Consider the following 23,469-nt stretch of genomic DNA (forward strand, 5'->3'; position numbering starts at 1 on the left):
AAAAAGTTAATTATAATTAATCTAAGCAAAATTAAAAAAAGTTATGGACTAAAGAGAAACAAATAAATTAACCAAATATATAATATAAAAAAATTTGAATTAGAACATAAATAAAACATTATATTTGTTTCCAAAGTAAAAACATATTTTTATCCAACTTTTTTATCAACATTCAAATGTCTCATATTTTCATATAAAAATTTAAGTTTTTATTACTTTAAATATACATACTTTCTAGTTAATAATTCATTAACTTATCTAAAAATATAAAATTTAAATAATCTATTAAATAATTTTTAATTTTTGATAGATTTTGATTTAAATTTAAAAAATTATCTAAAAATATTAAATTTAAATAATTTATTAAATAGAATTATTTGACAAAAAATAAATTTTTATTAAATATATATATTTGGAACTGTCATTAAATATAAAAAGAAAAGATAAATTATGATTTAATATATTTAAATTTAAATCTTATGCAAAAATTTCAATCTTAGATAGATATTGATTTCAATTTAAATAATTATCCAAAATATTCAATTTAAATAATTCATTAAAAATTTTTATTTGATAAATAAAATAATATAAATATTATCCTATGTGTCATTGAAAGAGATTATCTATCTAGATATTTATATAAGTAATTTTGGTCATGTAATCTTGTATGTTGTAATAATATATATATATATATATATATTAAATTTGTGTGCATACCAGTCATTATTCATAATTAGTTCATATTATTAAAGTTGATCATTCTTGAGCTTAGCATAGTTGATTATTTACTATGTCGACAATATATTTAAGAGATTAGATTTTAAAAAATAATTATTCTAATTGGATTTTTTTTTAAACCAAGGATAACAGAAGAAATACCCACACAAATCAAAGCTTTTAGTCAAACAAATGGCAAAGTGTGTGAACTGTGAATGGCTCAGTTTGTTCTGCTTCTTCTCAAATAATACTGTCTAGCTTAATTTTTTATTCAGTTATATTCTTGACTTTGTGCAAGGGAAGATTCTTCACTTACTCTGTCTACCCGAACCGTGCTTCACTGGGAGAAAAAGGTGCCATCAGGTTCACAATGCCCTTTGGCAGGTATGAACTACAAATTATGATGCATGAAAAGTTGAACACCAATAAAATTTTGAAGTTTCCTTTCTTGTAGAATATATCTGAGTATGATCTTCGGCTGTTTCTTTTAGACTTTAAAAAGCAGATAAATCTCTTTCAATATGGCTGTTTGAAGAAATCCAACATGGCCCTTAGAAGAAAATCTGTGTAGAAATTTGGAACTTTGAATATTCAAAAGTTGACTTTTGCTTTGCAGAAGCCTATCTCGTTTAACCACAAAAAAAAGCATGCGTGAATCTCAATCCTTTGTTTACCATCAATGATCTTCTGTATGACTATGGTCAATGGCGGATCCTTTAATTAAAGAGCCTAGGGCCAATGGCCCAACAACAATTTAGAATTTTTTTTATACACATGTTATTTTAATAATAATTTTATTTTTTTATAAAAAAATAAATTTAACCCCTTCAAATTTAAATTTATTGTTTTGATATATATATATATATATTATTTTATGTATTTATATTGGATATATAGATACAAAAGTCCTTTGTATCTAAATATTACAACTTTTAATTTCAACAAAAATTATAATTTTTTAATTTGTATTTACTTATTATAAATGTTTTTTAATTTAAAGTGAATAAATTTGTCAATACTATATTTTCACGAATATGTAAATTTAAATTATATATATATATATGCAAATATTATAATGATTAAAACAGACTTGATAAATATCCAATTGTGATTCTTTTTTTCAACCAATTTTTTTATTAGATTCTACATATTCATTTTATTTGAAAATTGTTATATGTGAAAATAATTAATATGATTAATTTAAAAATCTTTTCATTTTTCATAATGCAAAAATATCATGTAAAAATTTAAAATGTTTCAATTTATCGTATCAAAATCTTTACTTTATTTTTTAAAATTTAATTTTTTATTTGAAAATTCTATCTTTGTGATTCTTTCACTTTAATGCTTTAAATATTAAATATGATAAAATAATGTGCTAATATTGTAAAAAATATATAATTATTTTATTTTCATAAAAAATATTGTTAGTGATTTATAATTAGAAATAACAAGATCAACTATTTAATATATTCATTTTATTTTTTATATATACATATTAACATATTTATAATTATAAAATTTGTTATTATATGTTTGCATCTATTTTTTTATTATTAATAGAGTTGATATATTTTGAAAAAAATTAATATAAAATATTGTTTTAGTCTCCTCAAAATTAAATGTCAAGTTCCATCCTGAGTATGGTTGAATCTTGAAATATGTTACTCCCTTCATCTCAAATATTAATATTTGTCATGTATTAACTTTAGAAAAAAGTTTTAATTTTAACATATTTAATATTAAAATTAAAATTATTTTTTATAAAATTAAAATTTTATGATTTTTAATGTCAAAAAGTAAAAAAAAAAAAAACTTAAAAAATAATTTTAAAATATAAAAGTAAGAGTTTTAGATGTTTAAAAAAGAAAATATGATATAATTTTGAGATATTAAAAAAATAGACAAAAAAATGTGTCAGAAGGAGTATCAAGAAAAATGTCTCATTTGTTTGTCATTTTTTTTCTATTTTTTTCTTTTCAAACGTGTAAAGTAAAAAAGGTTAATAGAGAATTATATTTGTTGAAAATAAATAAAATATTAAAGAATTTTAATCTTATTTTAATTGATTCATATAACTACCTTTATAATAGTTAGCATTCAGCAAATTCATTATTTAAATTTTATCATCTATAATTATTTTCTCTGGCAAGAAACTATTACATCATTTGTTAAAAAAAAAAAAGCATTGGTAGAATTTTTTTCATAAAATTAAGATAATTATAAAATTTTTTATTGAATTAGTGTCATATGTTAAATTATGTCAGTTTAATTTAAAAATTAAAAAAACGAATTAAAAATAAAAATATATGTACTAATAAAATTTTAGTAATTTAATTTTTTGGAAAGTAAAAATGGAATTCAAATTTTAAAATTCACTTTTTTTTATTTTTTTATTTCCATATTGTGAATGTGCATAAAACTAGTAATACTTTAATATTTAAGAAAATAAACCCAAGCATAATTTTAAAGGCTTTGACCGTCTACTATATGTTTGGTTACGGAGTTGTGGCAAGTGGAAGTGAAAATTTTTTTAAGAATAAAATAATCTTTTTAATATACATGAAGATTCAATAAGATAAAACCGATGAAAATCACACTTTCAATACATTTTTTCTACCAATGAGACAAATTTTTATAGATTATTATTATTATTATTATTATTATTATTATTATTATTATTTAAAGAAAATTAAAAACCCCTATCATTTGATTCAGTTATAAATTTAAAAAAAATTATTAAAACTTTTCCTATAAAAAATTATCATAAAAAACAATTACCAAGTAAAAATAAACACTTCTAATGTTGTTATCAAATAATTTTTTTATTTAGAATTGAAATTTTTGTTTTTTCTTTTTTTTTAAAAAAAAGTTTTTATTAGCACTATTACACAAGAGAAAATGAAGTATGTTACTCTAATGCACTCCATATTATTTTATTCAAGTTAAAAAGTCAAATAGTCGTTCTGAAACAATCCTAATCATCCAACCCCTCTTGGCAGAAAAAGAATATGAAAATGCGAAAGATATAAAATGAATTTAAAACTTTATTCAATTTATTCATAATTCATAGTCTTTTTTTTTTTAAAGATAAATTTAGAGTTCAAACTTAATACTTAAAATATCTTATTCTTGATTTTCTTTTTTAAAAATGTAAAAAAGACAAAATAGATATAAAGGTAATCTATGCACGTTCAAAATCAAAGTTATGAAATCCTCGACTGGGCCAATCTTATTTAAGTGCTTTAGCCTAATCGCTTTTGGTGGGTAGCAACTGGCAACTTCGAATCACATTTCAAAGTCAAATTCATGGCTGTTTCTGTTCTCCATTTTGAACTATAATAATCTTAGATGGGGTCGCTGCATTTGGCTCCATATGTAAATGATAAGCACTGACGGATAGCAGGCCGAAGAAGACTTGCAAATTGAATTTTATGGTATGGCCTTTCTCGTATCTGTATGAAAGTTTTCTAAAGTTGTAAGCTAAATCCTCAGCAACTAAAGCATGTTAACTTTTCGAAATCCATGTCTTGTTCTCTTCCATGTTGTTTTGCTTTTTTTACTTCCATTGAAGATCACATGCTCAGCAAGAGCACAAGCGGAGGCACTCGTCCAATGGAAGAACAGCTTGTCTTTTTCGCCATCTTCTCTCAATTCTTGGTCACTGTCCAACCTCAACAACCTCTGTAACTGGACTTCCATTAACTGCGATGGCAGTGGAACAGTCTCCGAAATCAACCTATCCAATGCAAACCTGTCTGGTTCCATCGCTCAATTCAACTTAACTCCATTTGCCAATCTCACCCGCTTTGACCTCAAGAATAACAGTATTGACGGCCCGATACCGTCCGCAGTTGGTACTCTAGCCAAGCTGCTTGTCTTGGATTTGAGCAACAATTCTTTTCAAGGCAACATACCGCCGGAGATTGGTCGTCTAATAGAGCTTAAATATCTGAGTCTATTCAACAACAATCTTAGCGGTAGCATTCCTCCTCAAGTTAGCAATCTCCAAAATGTAAGGTACCTCGACCTTGGATTCAACTACTTTGTTTCTTCTGACTCCTCCGATTTCTTGGCCATGCCCTTGTTGACACACCTCAGCTTAGCTTTTAATGAACTTGAATTGGATATCCCTCAATTTGTACTCAACTGCCACAATCTTACCTTCCTAGACTTGTCACTGAATAGGTTGATTGGTCCAATACCAGAATCATTGTTCACCAATCTGAGCAAGCTTGAGTATCTCAATCTCACTTACAATTCCTTTGAAGGACCACTATCCTCGAACATTTCCAAGCTTTCCAAACTCATAGATCTTCGACTGGCAACCAATCAGTTAAATGGTTCAATTCCTGAGAGTCTAGGAACCATGTCTGATCTTGAAACAATTGAATTGCTCCAAAATTTGTTTCAAGGGAATATTCCATCTTCTTTAGGCCAACTAAGAAATCTCAAGAAACTTGATCTCCGCTCGAATGGCTTAAATTCTACAATCCCACCCGAGCTTGGTTTCTGTACTAACCTCACCTTTTTGGCCTTAGCTGGGAATCAACTGAGCGGGGAGCTGCCTTTGTCCTTGTCACAACTCACAAAGATAACTGATTTGGGTTTATCTGAAAATTCTTTTATCGGTGAGATCCCACCGTCTCTCATTTCTAATTGGACCAACTTGATCTCTTTGCAACTTCAAGACAATTCTTTCTCGGGGAAGATTCCACCAGAAATAGGCCTATTGACAAACCTCCAATTCCTCTTTCTCTATAAAAATAGCCTTTCTGGATCAATTCCTTCAGATGTTGGAAACTTGAATTCCCTGAAAAGTTTAGACCTTTCTGATAATCAGCTTTCGGGTCCAATTCCTCCAACTATATGGAGTCTTTCAAATCTTGAAGGTTTACAGCTTTTCTACAACAATCTTAGTGGCACAATTCCACCAGAGGTTGGAAATATGACATCCTTGCAATCTCTTGATGTCAACACAAACTTCTTGCATGGGGAATTGCCGGACACGATTTCTAGCCTCACTAACCTATTGGCATTCTCCGTGTTCACCAATAATTTCTCTGGTAGCATTCCTCGGGATTTTGGGAAGAACAGTCCTGGGTTGTCTTATGTGAGCTTTTCCAACAACAGCTTCTCTGGAGAATTACCGCCTGAATTGTGCAGTAGTTTTGCTCTTGAAAATTTCACGGTAAATGGAAACAACTTCACAGGGACATTGCCAGCTTGCTTGAGGAACTGTGAAGGGTTAAAAAGAGTCCGGTTAGATGGGAACAAATTTACGGGTAACATCACCAATGCATTTGGAGTTCATCCTCATCTTGACTATATTTCTCTTAGTGACAATCAATTCACTGGTGAAATCTCGCCAGAGTGGGGAGAATGCCAAAATCTCACCAATCTACAAATGGACAGAAACAGAATTTCTGGTGGAATTCCAGCTGAGCTTGGAAAGTTGAGTCAGTTGCGTCTTCTAAACCTGGGGGCCAATGAGTTGACAGGAGATATTCCTTTGGAGCTGGGAAATTTGAGCATGTTGTTCAATCTAAATTTGAGCCAGAATCATCTCACAGGTGACATTCCTCAGATTGTCGTCCGCAGCTTAGTGAATTTAGATTACCTTGATCTATCAGGGAACAAATTGACAGGAGAAATACCAAAAGAACTTGAGAATTGTGAAAAATTATTGAGCTTGAGCTTGAGTCACAACAATTTATCTGGTGCAATTCCAGGTGAGCTAGGTAGCTTATCAGTTTTGCAGTACTTACTGGATCTCAGCAGCAATTCACTCTCAGGCTCAATCCCCTCAGACCTAGGGAAGCTTGACTCATTGGAGAATCTAAACGTTTCACATAACGATCTGTCAGGCACAATCCCGACTTCATTGTCCTCCATGATTAGTCTTCGTGTATATGATTTCTCCTACAATGAGTTAACTGGCCCGATTCCAAGTACTGGTGTATTCCAAAATGCTTCTGGAAATGCTTTTGTTGGAAACTCAGGTTTGTGTGGAGATGCTGAAGGATTAACTCCTTGCCCTTCAACTCCCACAAAGAGCAAATCCAATAACAAGACGGTTCTTATCGCTATCATTGTTCCAGTCTGTGGCATATTAATTATAGTAGCAATTGTTGCTGGAGTGTTTATATATTGCCGGCAAAGCAAGATGCTTGATGAAGAAACTAAAGTTGGTAAAAAGACTAATGTTTCTGAGTCGACCATTTGGGAAAGAGAAGGAAAATTTACATTTGGTGACATTGAAAAAGCCACAGAAGGCTTTAATGATAAGTACTGCATTGGAAAAGGAGGATTTGGAAGTGTTTACAGAGCAGTATTGCCCTCAGGTCAAGTAGTTGCAGTTAAAAAACTGAATTTGTCAGATTCCAGCGATACTCAAGTAACAAACAGCAGGAGTTTTGAGAATGAGATTCATATGTTAACAGAAGTTAGGCATCGGAATATCATAAAGTTGTATGGATACTGTTCAAAAGGAGGTGGCATATACTTGGTTTATGAGTATTTGGAAAGAGGTAGTTTGGGAAGTGTATTGTATGGAGCACAACAAGGAGTGGAGCTAGGATGGGCTACAAGGGTGAAAATTGTGCAAGGATTGGCTCATGCAATTGCGTACTTGCATTATGATTGCTCTCCACCGATTATACACCGAGACATATCTTTGAATAACATTCTGCTTGAGGAAGAATATGAACCCAGGCTCTCAGACTTTGGTATTGCAAGGTTGTTGAATCCAAATTCATCCAACTGGACAACGGTTGCTGGGTCTTATGGGTACATGGCACCAGGTTCGTAAACAATTTAATTCTTAATTATGTTTCGTTGGACGCTACTTTGGCAGTGACTTTTCTGTTTTCTTCTTGGTTTTCAATTGCAATGTGATCGTTGACTTTGTTTAATGTCTTGGTCTTCAGAGCTTGCATTCACAATGAGAGTCACAACTGAATGCGATATTTACAGCTTTGGAGTGGTGGCATTAGAGATCATGATGGGAAAGCACCCAGGGGAGCTCTTGAATTCCCTGTCATCAGTAACATTGTTATCAAACAACAAAGAATTGCTTCTGAAGGATCTGCTAGACCAACGGCTTCCACCTCCTACTGACCAAATGGCAGAGGAAGTTGTATTTGTTTTCACGGTAGGCTTAGCTTGCATACATTCCGTGCCGGAGTCACGGCCCACCATGCGTTTTGTGGCACAAGAATTATCAGCAAGAACACAGGCTTGCTTGGATGAGCCACTGGGAACTATAACCATTAGCAAGTTAACTCGCTTTCAAAAATAGATTAAGACAGAAACAATAGGCAGGTTTCAATCTAGGGAGCAAAGACTTCAGGTCATTTAGCAGCCAGTTTTTACTACATTTGTGTTACTTATAAAGCAGATATGTTTGTGCCTTGTATCATATTTTGCATGTGTTACAGAGTGTATGTATTGTATTCTTGTCCATATACCAATAAGAATATTACATTTCAAGGGTTCAAAAGGTTATTGTCTGCCGAACAGTCCTGGAGTGAATCCTGGCTAGGTTCCATTCTTTTGGCCAAAAAAGTTTGGCGCCTCAATGGGACCAATTTTCACGGGCTGTACTTTTTCTCCATGCTCCAACTCCCAATCACCAAATTGCAAAACCAATATTCAGCATTTTTGTACAAAAACCATTTTGTTTTCTAATGCAGAAACTTCAGTCTTTGTAGCTTTTTTTTAATGCGGATTAAAGAATATACGGTGGGAAAAGAGTCAGAATCACATTTATTACAATTTTTTTTCTCTGGTCAGAAATTGGCTTTTGACCTCAGCGGAATCGTTGGCTGCAATATAAATTGTCCACTTGCTTCTGGTATTTGTTTCTCTTGTATGATTCAAGATAATTCGAATACGAGAAAAAAAAGTCCAATTTTTAATAATATTTAAAGTTTTGAAATAATTTTTTTTTTGTATTTTAAGATTTCAAAAAAAATATATTATTTTTAAATTTGATTTGAATAAAAAATTAATCATATATCTGTTATTTTTTTCTAAAGCAAATTTAAAACTCAATTATAGGGTTTTTTTTTTAATTTATCTTATTTTTAATTTAATATGTGACAATTAAGTGGTTTTAAAGAAGAACGCCTTAATTGGTACATCAATTAAAGTGTTTCTTCTTTGATTATTAATTAAAACATTTCAAGAAAGATATACCTTAAATGCTATATATTAAATTTTATTTTGGGTCTGGAATATCGTGATTGATTTTCAATTATAGTTTGATAAAGATTTAAGCGGCTATTAATTAAGGTATTTTAATCGAAAAACACCTTAATTAATTATAAATTAAGGCGTTTCTTCCTTCAAATGCTATAATTGTCACATATTAAAATTTTGTTTTTTTTCTTAAAGATCTTTTTTGACAATATGAACATTGTGATGTCTAATTGACTTCAAAAGAACCCATATTTTATACATCAAATAAGGCATTTCTATATATAAAATGCCTTAATTGATGTCATAATCATGTTTCAATAATTAATACATTTTTTATTTTTATTTTAACATATCTGAGTTTAAAGCAAATACTTTTCTGTTTGAACCAACTTTAACTTCCATCATTTAATCTTCGTCCTGTTAAGTTTATCTTTATTTTTTTTCAAAAAACGATATGTATACTATCTGATTCCCAATTATCTTATCTGTATTTATTTGTTGTATTCTAATCTTTTTTTTTTATATCTTTGAAGATGTCGTTTAGATCTGGATGTAAACTATGTTGACATATCAAATATGTTTATGGTTTATTTGTTTTAGCTCCTTCATCCAAAAATGTTTTGTTACTAATTTATATTTTCTTTTTTTATGTTTAATAGATTTCATGTATCATATGCAAATATTTGCTTTTCAATTATATTTTCAACTTTAACAAGATTTTATCTTCTAAACAGTTATGGATCATTTATCACTAAAAATGAAGAAACAATTGGTTACATTGCCTATGATGCATTTGAACTAGATAGAGACTTTGTTACATGTGTTATGTTTTGTTACTGTGACTTTATTACATATGAACCTTAAATGATGTAGATTTTCTTATGGTGAAACATTTTATGATAGGCTACATATTAGAAAATCAAACTTAAATGCAATGATTTTTGAAAATGATAGACAGTGTATAAATATACTAAAATGGATATGAGAATTTTTGTAAAATTATGTCATTTGCTCAAGCAAAAGAAAAATTATAGGCATTTAGATATATGCCAATACAAGAATTGGTTACTAGCTTTCTCCACATCATAGCCCATCATAAAAAAAAAAAAAAAAAGAGTTATAAAGTGTCAAGTAGCTAGATCAAAAGGATGATTAGTAGGCAATTCTTTTATGTGTTGAATCTTATTTTAAGATTGCATACGTTGTTATTTAAAAAATCTAAATTGATACCAGATAACTCCATAGATAATAGATAAAAATGGTTCAAGGGTTGTTTGAGTGCTTTAGATGAGACATACATCTAGGTCAATATAGACATAATTAACAGGCCTAGATAGAGGACTAGAAAAAATGAAATTGTTATCAATGTCTTTAGTGTTTGCATTCCAAATATGCAATTCATATATGTTATACCGAGATGAAAAAGTTCTACAGCAGATGGCAAAGTGCTAAGAGATGCCATTACATGCAAAAATGGGTTGAGGATCCCACAAGGTATTATCTTTATTATGTTCATTTTAATTTTATAATGAAACACATTTCTTTCATATTATTAATGTCGTTCCACTGTCACAGGTAATTATTATTTGTATGATGCCGGATACACAAATGAAAAAAGTTTCTTGGCATTTTATAGAGGTTAATAATATCATTTTAGTGATTTAAGGGCAGGACTCCAATCGACAATTCTACAGGAATGCTTCAATATGAAACACTCTCAAGTAAGAAATTATGTCGAAAGATATTTTGGTATATTGAAAAGTAGATGGGCAATTTTAAGAGAATAGTCAATTTATTCAATAAAAACATAATGTAGAATCATTTTTACTTATTATCTTCTCTATAATTTTATTAGATTTGATATGGTAATTGACCCAATTAAAGATGATATTGCTGAAAGAAGTATTAGCCAACCAGATAGATCTGAACATCAAAATTTGATTATGTATATTATGCCATCTGATTCTTGAACTCAGTTTAAAAATAATCTGGCTAATGAGATGTTCACCGATTACAATCATAAATGATATAATTATACATAATGTATAAGAATGTATTATACAAAATGTATTAGATATCATAAATGATATAATTATTACTACGAATAGAATTTACTTGAAATTATAAGGCACCAGATAATATTCAGACGATTTTTGTATGCATTAACCCACATGATGAGTACAAGTAGTGATAGTGCCATTTAAATTACTAATCAAATTTGGGTCAATGAATTTAAATCTATGGGTCAATTGTCTTTTCTTGATCACTCTGCATAGAAAGCTGTATAATGACAATCAATAGTATCATTTAGTAATACTATATAATATAGAAAAACAAATTGACAGAATATATTTAAATTAAATTATAAGTTAACCTCATATACGTAACAATATCAGAAGTCAATATCTCATCCATGGTACAAAATGCATCAATCTCTGACCGCCCAATGTAAGACATTGAAGGATAATCAAATAATTCATACTCCCTTCAATGATAATGATGACTTATTTTGATAAATGATCACGCACATAAGTGGTTAACGCATTCATGGTAGACTGTGCAAGTGTCATCGTTTGAATCTGAACATCTTGCTACAAAATAATATGAAATATAAATCCTAAAACCAATTGAAAAAATAAATAAAAAAATAAATATTCAATAAAAATAATAAAAATAATAATGATTATCGAAGGTTGGGTTTGCTGTAAAACTTGATTTGCAAATTCATTTCCCTACTGAATACCGATAATAGACTACCCTCAAAGCACGTTAGATTACATTGCTGCCAACAGTACCTCAAATGCTGCGAGTTATTACTATTGATCATTAAGACGTTGCTTTATTCATTAAGTCTTTGCTATTACTGCTGAATGATTGCTTCATATTTTTTCATTTTTTATTGCGCAAGGTTTCGATTGATTCTTGAAGAACTGTGATAGCAACATAAATCTACCAACCTTTTTGAACTCGATCATGTCTCTCTTTAGATCTTAAAGCTAAGGACAACAAATCTTCACCATAACCGATTTGCAAGTCACCGAATTCATATCTCATGGCAAATTCATCTCGAAACATAACATAATGGTACATAACTAAACAAATACAATATTTAGCCATGCATAAAAGCATATTTATCACACGTGATACAAAAATAAAATCAATTTATAATCTTTTTAATCATTTATGTAGACACCCTATTTGGTCCGGGCCTAAGACCATTAGGCCTGGTCCAATAAGGTTTGGGCTTAAGCCTATTGGGTCCGATTCAGGATCCAATTAGCTGGCCCAATGGGCTTTTATTTTTATTTTTATTATTTGTTTATTTATTAATATTTTTTTTTATTTTTTATTTTTTTATCTATTAATATTTATATTATTTATCTACTTTTATTTTTATTATTATTATTTATCTATTTCTTTTATTTAGCTAATTATTTTTTTTTTGTTATCTATTAATATATTTATCTTTTTATTTTAATTAATTTTCGGTTAAGATTAGGATTAGGATAAAAAAATTGGAATGAATTTGGCTGTGATTTGGGTATTGACAGAGTTGGGATTGGATTCAAAGATTGAATCCAAATCCCAGAAAGAGTTGGGATTGATCAGAAACTCTTCTGATCAATCTCTATAAATACGTGCTGAAAAAACAAAAGAAAATACACAGAGAAATGCAGACACAGAGAAGAAAGAGAAGCTAAAAAAGGGTTTTGTGGGTTAGAATAGCAGTAAAAATCGATGGAAATTTTTTAAAATTTTTGGCAAATTTTTTTCTGGAAATTTTTGGAAAATTTTCAGATTCTGGTTGAATTTTCTGACGAAGTTTAAATTTTTTGACTACTTTTTCGGCCAAGTTTCAATTTTTCGGCCAGCTTCTCAATTTTCGACAATTATTTCCAAAAATCGATAAGCTTTTCAGTGAACTTCGGATGAAAAACTCAGATTTTGACGAAAATTTCTAGAATTCAGTGAGAATCAATCGGAGTTCTTCGTCGGTTTAAAGAGAAGAGAGAGAAAAAAAATGGAAGAGAGAAAGATGGGAGGAGAGGTCTGCTGAAAAACAGAAGAATTAGCCTTTTATACCCAGTGAAAATGATGTCGTTTTTGCGTTACTGCGCCCAAAGGATCCGCGCGTTTTGAAATCGGACAACCCGACCCGAACGTCGACCCACTTTCGACCCAAGTGCAAGCCATTTTTCGAGTTAAGTCGCGCGTCTTCGAGTCATCCTTTCTTCCTCGAGCCGAGCCGAGCCGAGTCGTTCACAGATTTTTTATTTATTTATTTATTATTATTATTATTAATTAGATTAGAATTGTTTTATATATATTTTATTTTATTTTTCTTTATTTTTATTTTTATTTTATTATTTTATTCTCTTTAAATAAAATTCAAAAAGTATATATTTTTGAGGAAAAGTTGAAAGTATCAATTTTTCTTGAAAATAAGCTTTCTAAAAAATATTTTTGAGAAAAAGTTGAAATTATCAATTTTCCTTGAAAATAAGCTTTCTAAAAAATATATTTTTGGGAAAGAGTTGAAAATATCAATTTTCCTTAAAAATAAGTTTCCAAAAATGGATTTTTGAGGAAAAGTTGAAAGTATCAATTTTTGTCGAAATTAAAATTTCTAAAAAAATATTTTGAGAAAAAGTTGAAGTATCAATTTTTTTTGTACAAAAGCAATTATTTTTCTTTTCCTTTTTTATTTTCTTGGATTTTCTTTAATGTTAAATAATCCGACGATGGAGCCTCTGCAAGTGAAATAGTAGTTTTCTTGTATGCTCTTGAGGCGAGGAAATTTTTTTAATTTTCTGCTAAAAGTATTATAGTCAATTGAGAATAATTTTCAATAATTAATTACTTGATAAATTTTTAAGGCTTATTGGATAACACAAAATTAAGCTGAAACCATCTTTTAATGAGCGTTGTGAGGGTGCTATAACCTTCCTCACACGTAACGAACTTTCGAACCATGTTCTGGTCAGTAGACTTGAACCTATTCTTTTAGGGACCCTTAAACTTAAGTGTTCCTTAAAAGGATAGATTCTTTAGGTGGCCAATCGCACCTAGATAAAAAAGATTGATGGCGACTCATTAAGTCAATATCTAGTGATAGATCTCCGGATCTGGACGTTATGATAGGTTGACGACTCCACTGGGGACTTCTGAGAGCCAGGCCAACAAATAAATTTGTGTTATCCAAAAGCCTAATAAAATTGAACCTTTTTGTATAGATTTTTTTATTCATTCATGTTTATTTACTTTATTAATTATGTCATTCATATACATATGCATAATATGAGCTCTATACCCGAGCTCCGTCCCTCTAGGAAGGAGTAAAATCTTATTGCTTTCGTAAGGTTTAATGCCTCCGCAGTGGCTAGCAAAATACTCCCACTCAAATTGAACTTTTTTCGCTTGTAGCCTGTAATAGGTGAGGATTAGGGTACCTTACTAGTCTGTGATGGACAATGATGTAAGGAGTAATTTGGGAACCTTTAGACTTTAGCCTTGAACTACATATAAGTGAACCTTAGAAGTGCCTAACCCTAAGATAGAAACCTTTTTTACCCAATAATAGATATACCCTAAAACTAAGACATAAAAATGGTGTTTATCTAATCATTTTGATAGTCTGACTTTGTGCATCATTTTTATTATCATATGTAACATTATGCATCGATATCACTTTCAGTTCATTTGTGAAACTAACTATGTTGTTTGTCTGATTTTGTGCATCTGTATTATTTTTATGATCATGTTTTAACATTATCATTTGCATTTATTTCATATTAGATTTCATCCATGAAAATGTACATTTCATTCATGCATCAACATATCATACATAAAGCATAGCATAGCATTTCTAATCATAATTATGGTGCTAAAGATTCAAGGATAGCTCCATCTAGCGAGAATCATATCCATCAATACAACACAAGATCCAGAGCCAGACAAATGGAGCAAAAAAATTTTCACCGATTTGAAAAACTGAAAAAAGGTTAAAAAAAAAATTGAGAATGAGTTAAGTAAAATTTTGGATGCTCTCAACAAATTAAATAAAAAAAAAAGTAGAAAAAAATACAAGCCAACAAGGCCCTGCATCGCAAGAAGTGACTGACCCCTTATATGCATCTAGTTTTGGTCCACCTCAAACCTAGTCTACACAAGAAGTTCCACCACAACACTTCACATATCCTACATATCTTGGAATGCCATCAGCTTCTAATCCAGGGCATTACCATAGCTATGTGAATCCTGTCTTTACTGAAAAAGTAGTTGAACCAATTCAAATCCCTGATCTGGATGAACTGAAAAGAAAAGACAAGAAAAAGATAAAAGTGAAAGCTCAAGAAAACTTTAAAATTAGTATGCTAGAATAAAAGCTTCGAGCTGTGGAAGGAATTGGTTTCTATGGTTTAGTTGATGCTACTGGGCTTTGCTTAGTCCATGATGTGGTCATTCCTTTTAAATTCAAAGTACCAAAATTTAAAAAATATGATTGCACAAAGTGTCCAAAAACTCATATTACCATGTATTATCGAAAGATGACAGCCCATGCTCATGACGAAAGTACTAATGTATGTTTTTCAAGATACTCTTACTAGTTCTACTACTAGGTGGTATATCCAGTTAGATAAAACTCGTATCCATTCCAGGAGTGACATGACCCATGATTTTATCAGTCAATATCGACATATCATAGATTTGGCCCCGATCGTTTGTCTTTACAAAATCTAGAAAAAAAGGCCAATAAGACTTTTAAAAAGTATGCTCAGAGGTGGAAGGATATTGTTTCTCAAGTACAGCCTCCTCTTATTGAGAAAGAAACTACAGTGTTGTTTGTCATCATTTTAAAATCTCCCTATTATGAAAAGATGATAGAGAATGCAACAAAAAATTTCACCGACATGGTGATCTTTAGAGAAATTATTGAAAGTGCCATAAAAAATGATAAGTTAAAAGGAGGAGAAACCAAGAAGGCATCAGAAAAGAAAAAAATTGAAGTTCAAGCTATAAGCTTTGATAGACAATAATTCAAGGGTTATCAACTCTATCCACCCCAAGGTTACTCTTTGTACTATCTTACTGTAAATAATGCCTCATCCTACCCATACCAACTAATTCCACAACCACCTTATTCATCCACATACCGATCAATTTTTAGCCCTCAAGATCTTACATATAGCCTTAACATTCAAGCTCCTGTAATAATCCAAATTTGTCATACTAACCCAACAAGTGATTCACGAGAGCAACGAATTACTCGAGAAAAACCTATATTTGATCCAATCTCTATGACTTATACAAAGTTATATCGAAAACTCTATAATAGCCATTTGATTGCCCCTAGCCATGTGGAGCCACTTAAGCCACCCTATCCTAAGTGGTATGATCCTACAACTCACTACGACTATCACTATAGAATTACTGGTCATTCTACTGAAAATTACACGGCTTTAAAGCATAAAGTGTAACGATTGATCAATGATGGAATGGTAAGTTTTGATTAAAGAAAAGCAACAACACCTAATGTTAGTGACAATCCACTACCAAATCACAATGTTAATGCTCTAAGTGAAAATCAAGAACACATTGGTCAAAAAGGGTCCAGAGAGTCACAATGAATTGAGAGGCAAGATGTCAATAGAGATTCTTCACCTGATTGCATATGGGGACAATTTTAGAGAATGGAGATAAAACTGGTCGAAAGTTTTTTTGTCATTTTAGGATTTTTTTTAGAGTAATGTTAGGTTTCTTTTTTGCAATATGATTTCACTTGTTATCATTTTAATAAAGGCAAGTTAATGTATTTCATTACATTTCTCTTTCACTCGACCATTACTCCATGCTCTGTTACCATTCATAAATTTATACTCCCATTCTCAAATTTCATATAATAAATATTTAGACAATGATAACAATAATTTTGAGATTTAATTTTGAAAACTCATCCATATTAATATGAAAAAATGATTTGAGCAAAAAAGTAAGCTATTACCAGAGGTAAAATAGATATGTCTTGAAGATGTGTAATCTTTTATACAGGTTCATGAGCTTTGTTCAATAGATGATGTTCAAGAAAGGTATTCACAATTGAGATAAAAAGTGGTCATCTTTTTTTTACTATTAAAAAAACCATTTATTATTACCCATTTGAGCCTATTATGATTTCTTTTTCTGAAGAACCCCAACCAATGATCACCCTCCACACTATAGGGTATTTTTAAAAAAAATATATCACAAAAGGTCTCAAAGATAGAAAAAGAAAGAAAAGCAAAAGATAAAATAAATGTCACACATTATTTGGGGTAAAATAATGAGAATTCTTTGTGTGAGAAAAGAAAAAGTAGTGAAATGATGTGGGGGTAAAATGCCAAGTTGTATCAGATGATCCTTTGGTCTTGAATCTTTTTAATACATGTTTTGAGCCTATTATATCCATTTTTTATGACCCCTCACCTTGACCTATATTACAACCTTGAAAAGTTCATTTGGATCAAGTGTGAATACTCAACTTAAATGATTATATGTTAGGCAAAGGCATGCTCATGATGAAACAATGGAATCATGCTATATTGCTTTAAAGTTTGATGTGTGAAAAGATATCAACAATGGATGAAAATGAAAAAAAGAAAAGAAGATGATGAAAATTGAAAAAATGAAAAAAAAAAAAGAAAAAAAAATGAGAAAATGAAATATTCAAATTGAAAACCTAAAAAGGTAATTTGGGTAGAAAAGATCTAGGTCAAATGGTTCACATGGATGAAAGATCAAAGACATCTAAAGATCTCTCAAAGACTGGGGCAAAGTTCACCAAGCTCAAAATAACTTCAACAGTAAATGGAATGAGTTTTTAAAAAAGAATCATAGATTAATATTGAGAATTGTCTGAATATTCATCATTTGAAAATACCATTCATCCCAATGACATATATCTAATTTATTTTCTTTCCTATTTATTTTGTACCAAAATAGATCTTCATTGATTATCTTTACCATAATTCACCTTGTGTTCTCAATTGTTCCATCCCTAGAATAAATCAAGAAAATGTATGAGTGCATTATAATTGTCAAGAATTGAAATGATGATGAATGAATGACAATGTGCATAAAAAAGTCTTGCATTCCTTTAAAGAAAAATCTAAGATTATGGTGGTAACAAAATGAAAAAATAGTAGAAACCTAAAAGAGATTATTTGAAAGGACATATGATGTAACCAAATGGAGAATATGATGATGGATAAGACAATAAAATAAAGATGGAGCAAATCTTGAAAAATGGTATAATCAAGTGATGAATATGGGGCTGTATTGGTTGATATAACCTATGAGTTATGGTTAAGTGATGAAAATGATATGGGGCAATGACGAAACTGGCGTTAAGAAGCTTATGAATGATGACCAAGTGACAGAATATGAAATTTATTTTGAAATGGTTAGTGCTGATAAGCCTGGCATGTAGGGTAATAGGTAAAATTTGTTGGCACTGAGAAACCTCCTGATGGTGATCAAATAATGGAAACAATGATAATCAGTTGATGAAGCTTGTTCCAAAATGTTAAGAAGTTAAATAAGGGGAAAATGTGAGATGGTAGGGTCTTGAGGACCATATTCCATAATTATTTAGGATTTCATGACATTATTGACATTCGCATTACATGCAACATGTTGGCATCGTTGCTTAAATAGTACATTCACATAATTTGATGTTTGGACATGCATGGCACTATGAGAATCTAGGTTGTTGCATTTGCATCATTAAGTTTGCATTTTTTGTCATAACATTCATTCTTGCAAATTTTTGAGTCACTTGAAAAAAAAATTATAAATATTTTGATGAGAATTTTTTAGAACTCAAATGAGAATCTTTGAGTTTCAAAATGAGAGGAGTGAAACCCTAAAGTTCATCAAATGTGAATTTTTGAACAAATGAGAAATTTTGAACTTTTGGATGTGAACCTCCAAAATACAAAGCTTCAACTTTTTGGATATGAATTTCTAATGTTTTAAATGAGAACCTTTGAACTTAGGTGCGAAACTCTAAGTTCTATTACATGTGAGCCTTCGAACTCAAATGAGAAGCTTTGAATTTTTGGATGTGAATCTCCAAAATTCAAATGAGAAGCTTTAGACTTTTGGATATGAATTCCAAGTTTGCCAAATGAGAACCTTTGAAAAGCCTTAAACTTTTGGATGTGAATCTCCAAAATTCAAATAAATATTTTTAAATGTTTGATATGAGTCTTGCAAGTTGTAAATGCAAATATCGAGATATTAAAAATGTGAATGAAACTAAAATTTTGAGAATCAAATTTCAGTAAATTCTTACGAAGTTGAAAGATTCGTGCGAATCTGAACCTCTGAATGTCGAACTGAAATTGTGAATCCTTGAGTTCCCATTACAAAATTCCTTCAATCACGATCTATAACTCCTTTGAACATAATTGTTAATGAGCAATTTATTTTTTAAAGTTGTGGTGCCTCTGTTTAGAGGAGCAATTTACTTTTCAAAGTTGTGCAATTTACTTTTCAAAGTTATGGTGTCTCTGTTTAGAGGAGCTTTATTTATTTTTTCAAAGTCGTTGAGCCTCTGATTAGAAGAGCTTTATTTATTTTTTCAAAGTCCTTGAACCTCTGATTAGATGAGCTTTATTCATTTTCAAAGTCGTTGAGCCTCTGATTATAGGAGCTTTATTCATTTTCAAAGTCGTTGAGCTTTATTCCTTTTCAAAGTCGTTGAGCCTCTACCTAGAGAAGCTTTGATAAAAAAAAAAAGGGGCAAAAAAATGTCAAGTTGAGTCTTGAATGGGTGTCTACGTCTTTGCACAATTCTTGTTTCACAAAAAATGTGCAAATAGGGGTAGCTGTAGGTACCCTATTTGGTCTGGACCTAAGGCCATTGGGCCTGGTCCAATAAGGTTTGGGCCTGTTCCAATAAGGTTTGGGCTTAAGCCTATTGGGTCCGATTCATGATCCAATTAGCTGGCCCAATGGGCTTTTATTTTTATTTTTATTTTTATTATTTATCTATTTATTAATATTTTTTATTTTTTATTTTTTTATCTATTAATATTTATATTATTTATCTATTTTTATTTATTACTATTATTATTTATCTATTTCTTTTATTTATCTAATTTTTTTTTGTTATCTATTAATATATTTATCTTTTTATTTTAATTAATTTTCAGTTAAGATTAGGATTAGGATAAAAAAATTGGAATGAATTTGGCTGTGATTTAAAAATTGACAGAGTTGGGATTGGATTCAAAAATTGAATCCAAATCCCAGAAAGAGTTAGGATTGATCAGTCTCTATAAATAGGTACTGGAAGAACAGAAGAAAACACACAAAGAAATACAGACACAGAGAAGAAAAGGAAGCTAAAAAAAGGTTTTGTGGGTTAGAATAGCATTAGGAATCGGTGAAAATTTTTTAGAATTTTTGACGAATTTTTTTCTGGAAATTTTTTAGAAATTTCCAGATTTCGATTGAATTTTTCGACGAAGTTTGAATATTCCAACGACTTTTTCGGCCAAGTTTGAATTTTTCGGCCAGCTTCCCAGTTTTCGACGACTATTTTGGTGAACTTCCACTGAAAAACCCAAATTTCGATGAAAATTTCCAAAATCCGACGAGATTCAATTGAAGTTCTTCGTCGATTTAGAGAGAAGGGAGAGAAAAGAAAGGGAAAAGAGAGAGAGGGGGAATGAGAGGTCTGCTGAAAAATAGAGGAATTAACCTTTTATACCCAGTGAAAATGATATCGTTTTACGTTACTGTGCCCAAAGGATCCGCGTATTTTGAAATCGGGTGACCTGACCCGAGCGTCGACCTACTTTCGACCTGAGTGCGAGCCGTTTTTTGAGCTGAGCCGCGTCTTCGAGCCGTCCTTTCTTCCTCGAGCCGAGCCAAGTCGCTCAAGCCGAGCCAAGTCGCTCAAGCCGAGCCGTTCCCAGGTTTTTATTATTATTTATTTATTTATTATTATTATTATTAGTATTATTATTGTTATTATTATTATTAATTAGATTATAATTGTTTTATATATTTTATTTTTCTTTATTTTTATTTTTATTTTCATTTTATTTTATTATTTTATTTTCTTTAAATAAAATTCAAAAAAAAATATTTTTGAGAAAAAGTTGAAAGTATCAATTTTTCTTGAAAATAAGCTTTCTAAAAAATATTTTTGAGAAAAAATTGAAAGTATCAATTTTCCTCGAAAATAAGCTTTTTAAAATATTTTTGAAAAAAAGTTAAAAGTATCAATTTTCCTTGAAAATAAGCTTTCTAAAAAAAATATTTTTGGGGAAGAGTTGAAAGTATCAATTTTTCTTAAAAATAAGTTTTCAAAAATGGATTTTTTAGGAAAAGTTGAAAATATCAATTTTTTTCGAAATTAAAATTTCTAAAAAAATATTTTGGGGAAAAGTTAAAAGTATCAATTTTTCTTGTACAAGAGCAATTATTTTTCTTTTTCTTTTTTATTTCTTTGGATTTTCTTTAATGTTAAATAATCCGATGATAGAGCCTTTGCAAGTGAAACAGTAATTTTCTTGCATACTTTTGAGGTGAGAGAATTTTTTCAATTTTTTGCTAAAAGTATTAGAGTCAATTGAAAATAATTTTCAATAATTAATTACTTGGTAAATTTTTAAGGCTTATTGGATAACACAAAATTAAACTGGTACCATCTTTTGATGGGCATTGTGAGGGTACTATAACCTTCCTTACATGTAACTGAACTTCCGAACCCTGTTCTGGTTAGTAGACTCAAACCTATTCTTTTAGGGACCCTTAAACTTAGGTGTTCCCTAAAAGGATAGATTCCTTAGGTGATCAATCGCACCTAGATAAAAAAGATTGGTGGTGACTCATTAAGTCAATATTTAGCGATAGATCCCCAGATCTAGACGTTATGATAATTTTTTTAGTTGCTTCATCTGTGAACGATCCATCTTTGTGCATCTATCTTTTTTTCTAAACATCCCATCTAGAAACTTTGGTTCTAAAGCTAGATGATTCCTAAAATCGTCAATCATAATAAGTTTCACATTTCCATTTACATTTCATAAATATTCATATACAAGTATAATAAAGGTTTTTGAATACTTATAAAGATCATGCTTGACATTTGCATAACCTTTACTTGATGTCTGGTAGTGATATAATTGTTGGGCCTATATGTTCTTTTGTTATTCTTTGATTTTCTAAAAAAAAAAAGGATAAATTACATATTAACATACAAATATATTGAAAAAAATATTATAAACAATTAATGAACTAGATACGTATATTGAGAATTCATCTGATAGATAATCTTAAACAAACTATGATCATTCTTCATAACTGATAACATCTGCATATGTCATAGAAGATCAACCAATAATTCAGAATTATCAGTGAACAGTAAAATATATTAGATTGTCAATATGCTCTTAAAGTTTCTAAATGCTTTCTCAACCGATTGTAATACAAGCTTTTCATACTAGGTTGGGACGTCAAACAGTTCCTAAAAATATGATTAAATTAAATAAACTTAACACAGTAATTCAATTCCACTAACAACTAATAAAAATTTGGATATCGTTGAATAAATATACCATAACCAAATCTCATAAATAATCCTTTTTATCATTAGGAACCATCCGTTAACTAGGGTAGGTAATAAATACACTCTACCAGATGATAGCTCCAATGTGGCTAGCTAACTTTGTACCTCCACTTAACACAAGCTACCCATCTTGATTGAACTTCGCATGAATTTTCATCCCACTCATTTAAACGATTTACCATGTCCCCTTAATTTTCTCTTTTTCAATGCGGGCATGTCTTTTTCATGTTCAATAGAAAGAGACATATATTAGTCGAAAGCCATAATATATGCGATTTTAATCAGAATTGTATAAAATAAACCAAACTGTCTCTCTACATATCCACACAATAAATACAACCAATATCTAATACAGTAAATACACCAATATACATTACATATAACAAAACCAATAATATTATACACGATACAAGTCATACTGTGTTTCATTGCATCACAAGAGTCCATGCCAAATAAATGAGAAAAAAAATATAAGACTTTTTTTCCATATAACCAATCGACAAACCACAATACTCTAACTAAACAACCAAAAAAATATCATGCATGCAATGCAGAGAGAGTGTAAGACATTGGTAACGATGGTAAATGCATATCTAAATAAATATATAAATATATATAGTTAGCAAGAAAAAAAAATGACATACATAAATGAATAAACATTGTACAAAAAGGTACAAATTTGCACTTACTAGATTAAAACAATGTGCAAAGGCGCTAAGTGTACTACGGTCAATGGCAACGATAAAGATGAAGAAATGAAAATGCCAAGTAAATCGGTTTATGGTTTAGGAAAATACACAAATGGTTCCTTTTATTGTTCAATGGTATTAGCAGCTTAGTTTTTTAAGGTTCAAGAATATAAAATGAATGTTTTAAAATGATCAATTACGATGTTTGTGTATAACAAACGCTTTAATTGAATTATTTAA

The 23,469-nt window shown here is 30.1% G+C and overlaps 1 protein-coding gene across 1 annotated transcript; it reads left to right on the forward strand.

Annotated features, from left to right (window-relative positions):
- The first annotated feature begins 3,982 nt into the window (after positions 1-3,982).
- Positions 3,983-8,181, forward strand: LOC111314338 (uncharacterized). Its single transcript, XM_022915578.2, has 2 exons — positions 3,983-7,520; positions 7,647-8,181. The coding sequence occupies exons 1-2, from the start codon at positions 4,223-4,225 to the stop codon at positions 8,015-8,017; spliced, it is 3,669 nt and encodes a 1,222-aa protein (XP_022771313.1). The 5' UTR covers positions 3,983-4,222; the 3' UTR covers positions 8,018-8,181.
- The last annotated feature ends 15,288 nt before the right edge of the window (positions 8,182-23,469 follow it).

The sequence above is a fragment of the Durio zibethinus genome, chromosome 23 (genome assembly GCF_047325235.1).
Source record: "Durio zibethinus cultivar Kanyao isolate XHJ-2024 chromosome 23, ASM4732523v1, whole genome shotgun sequence".
Taxonomy (NCBI): domain Eukaryota; kingdom Viridiplantae; phylum Streptophyta; class Magnoliopsida; order Malvales; family Malvaceae; genus Durio; species Durio zibethinus.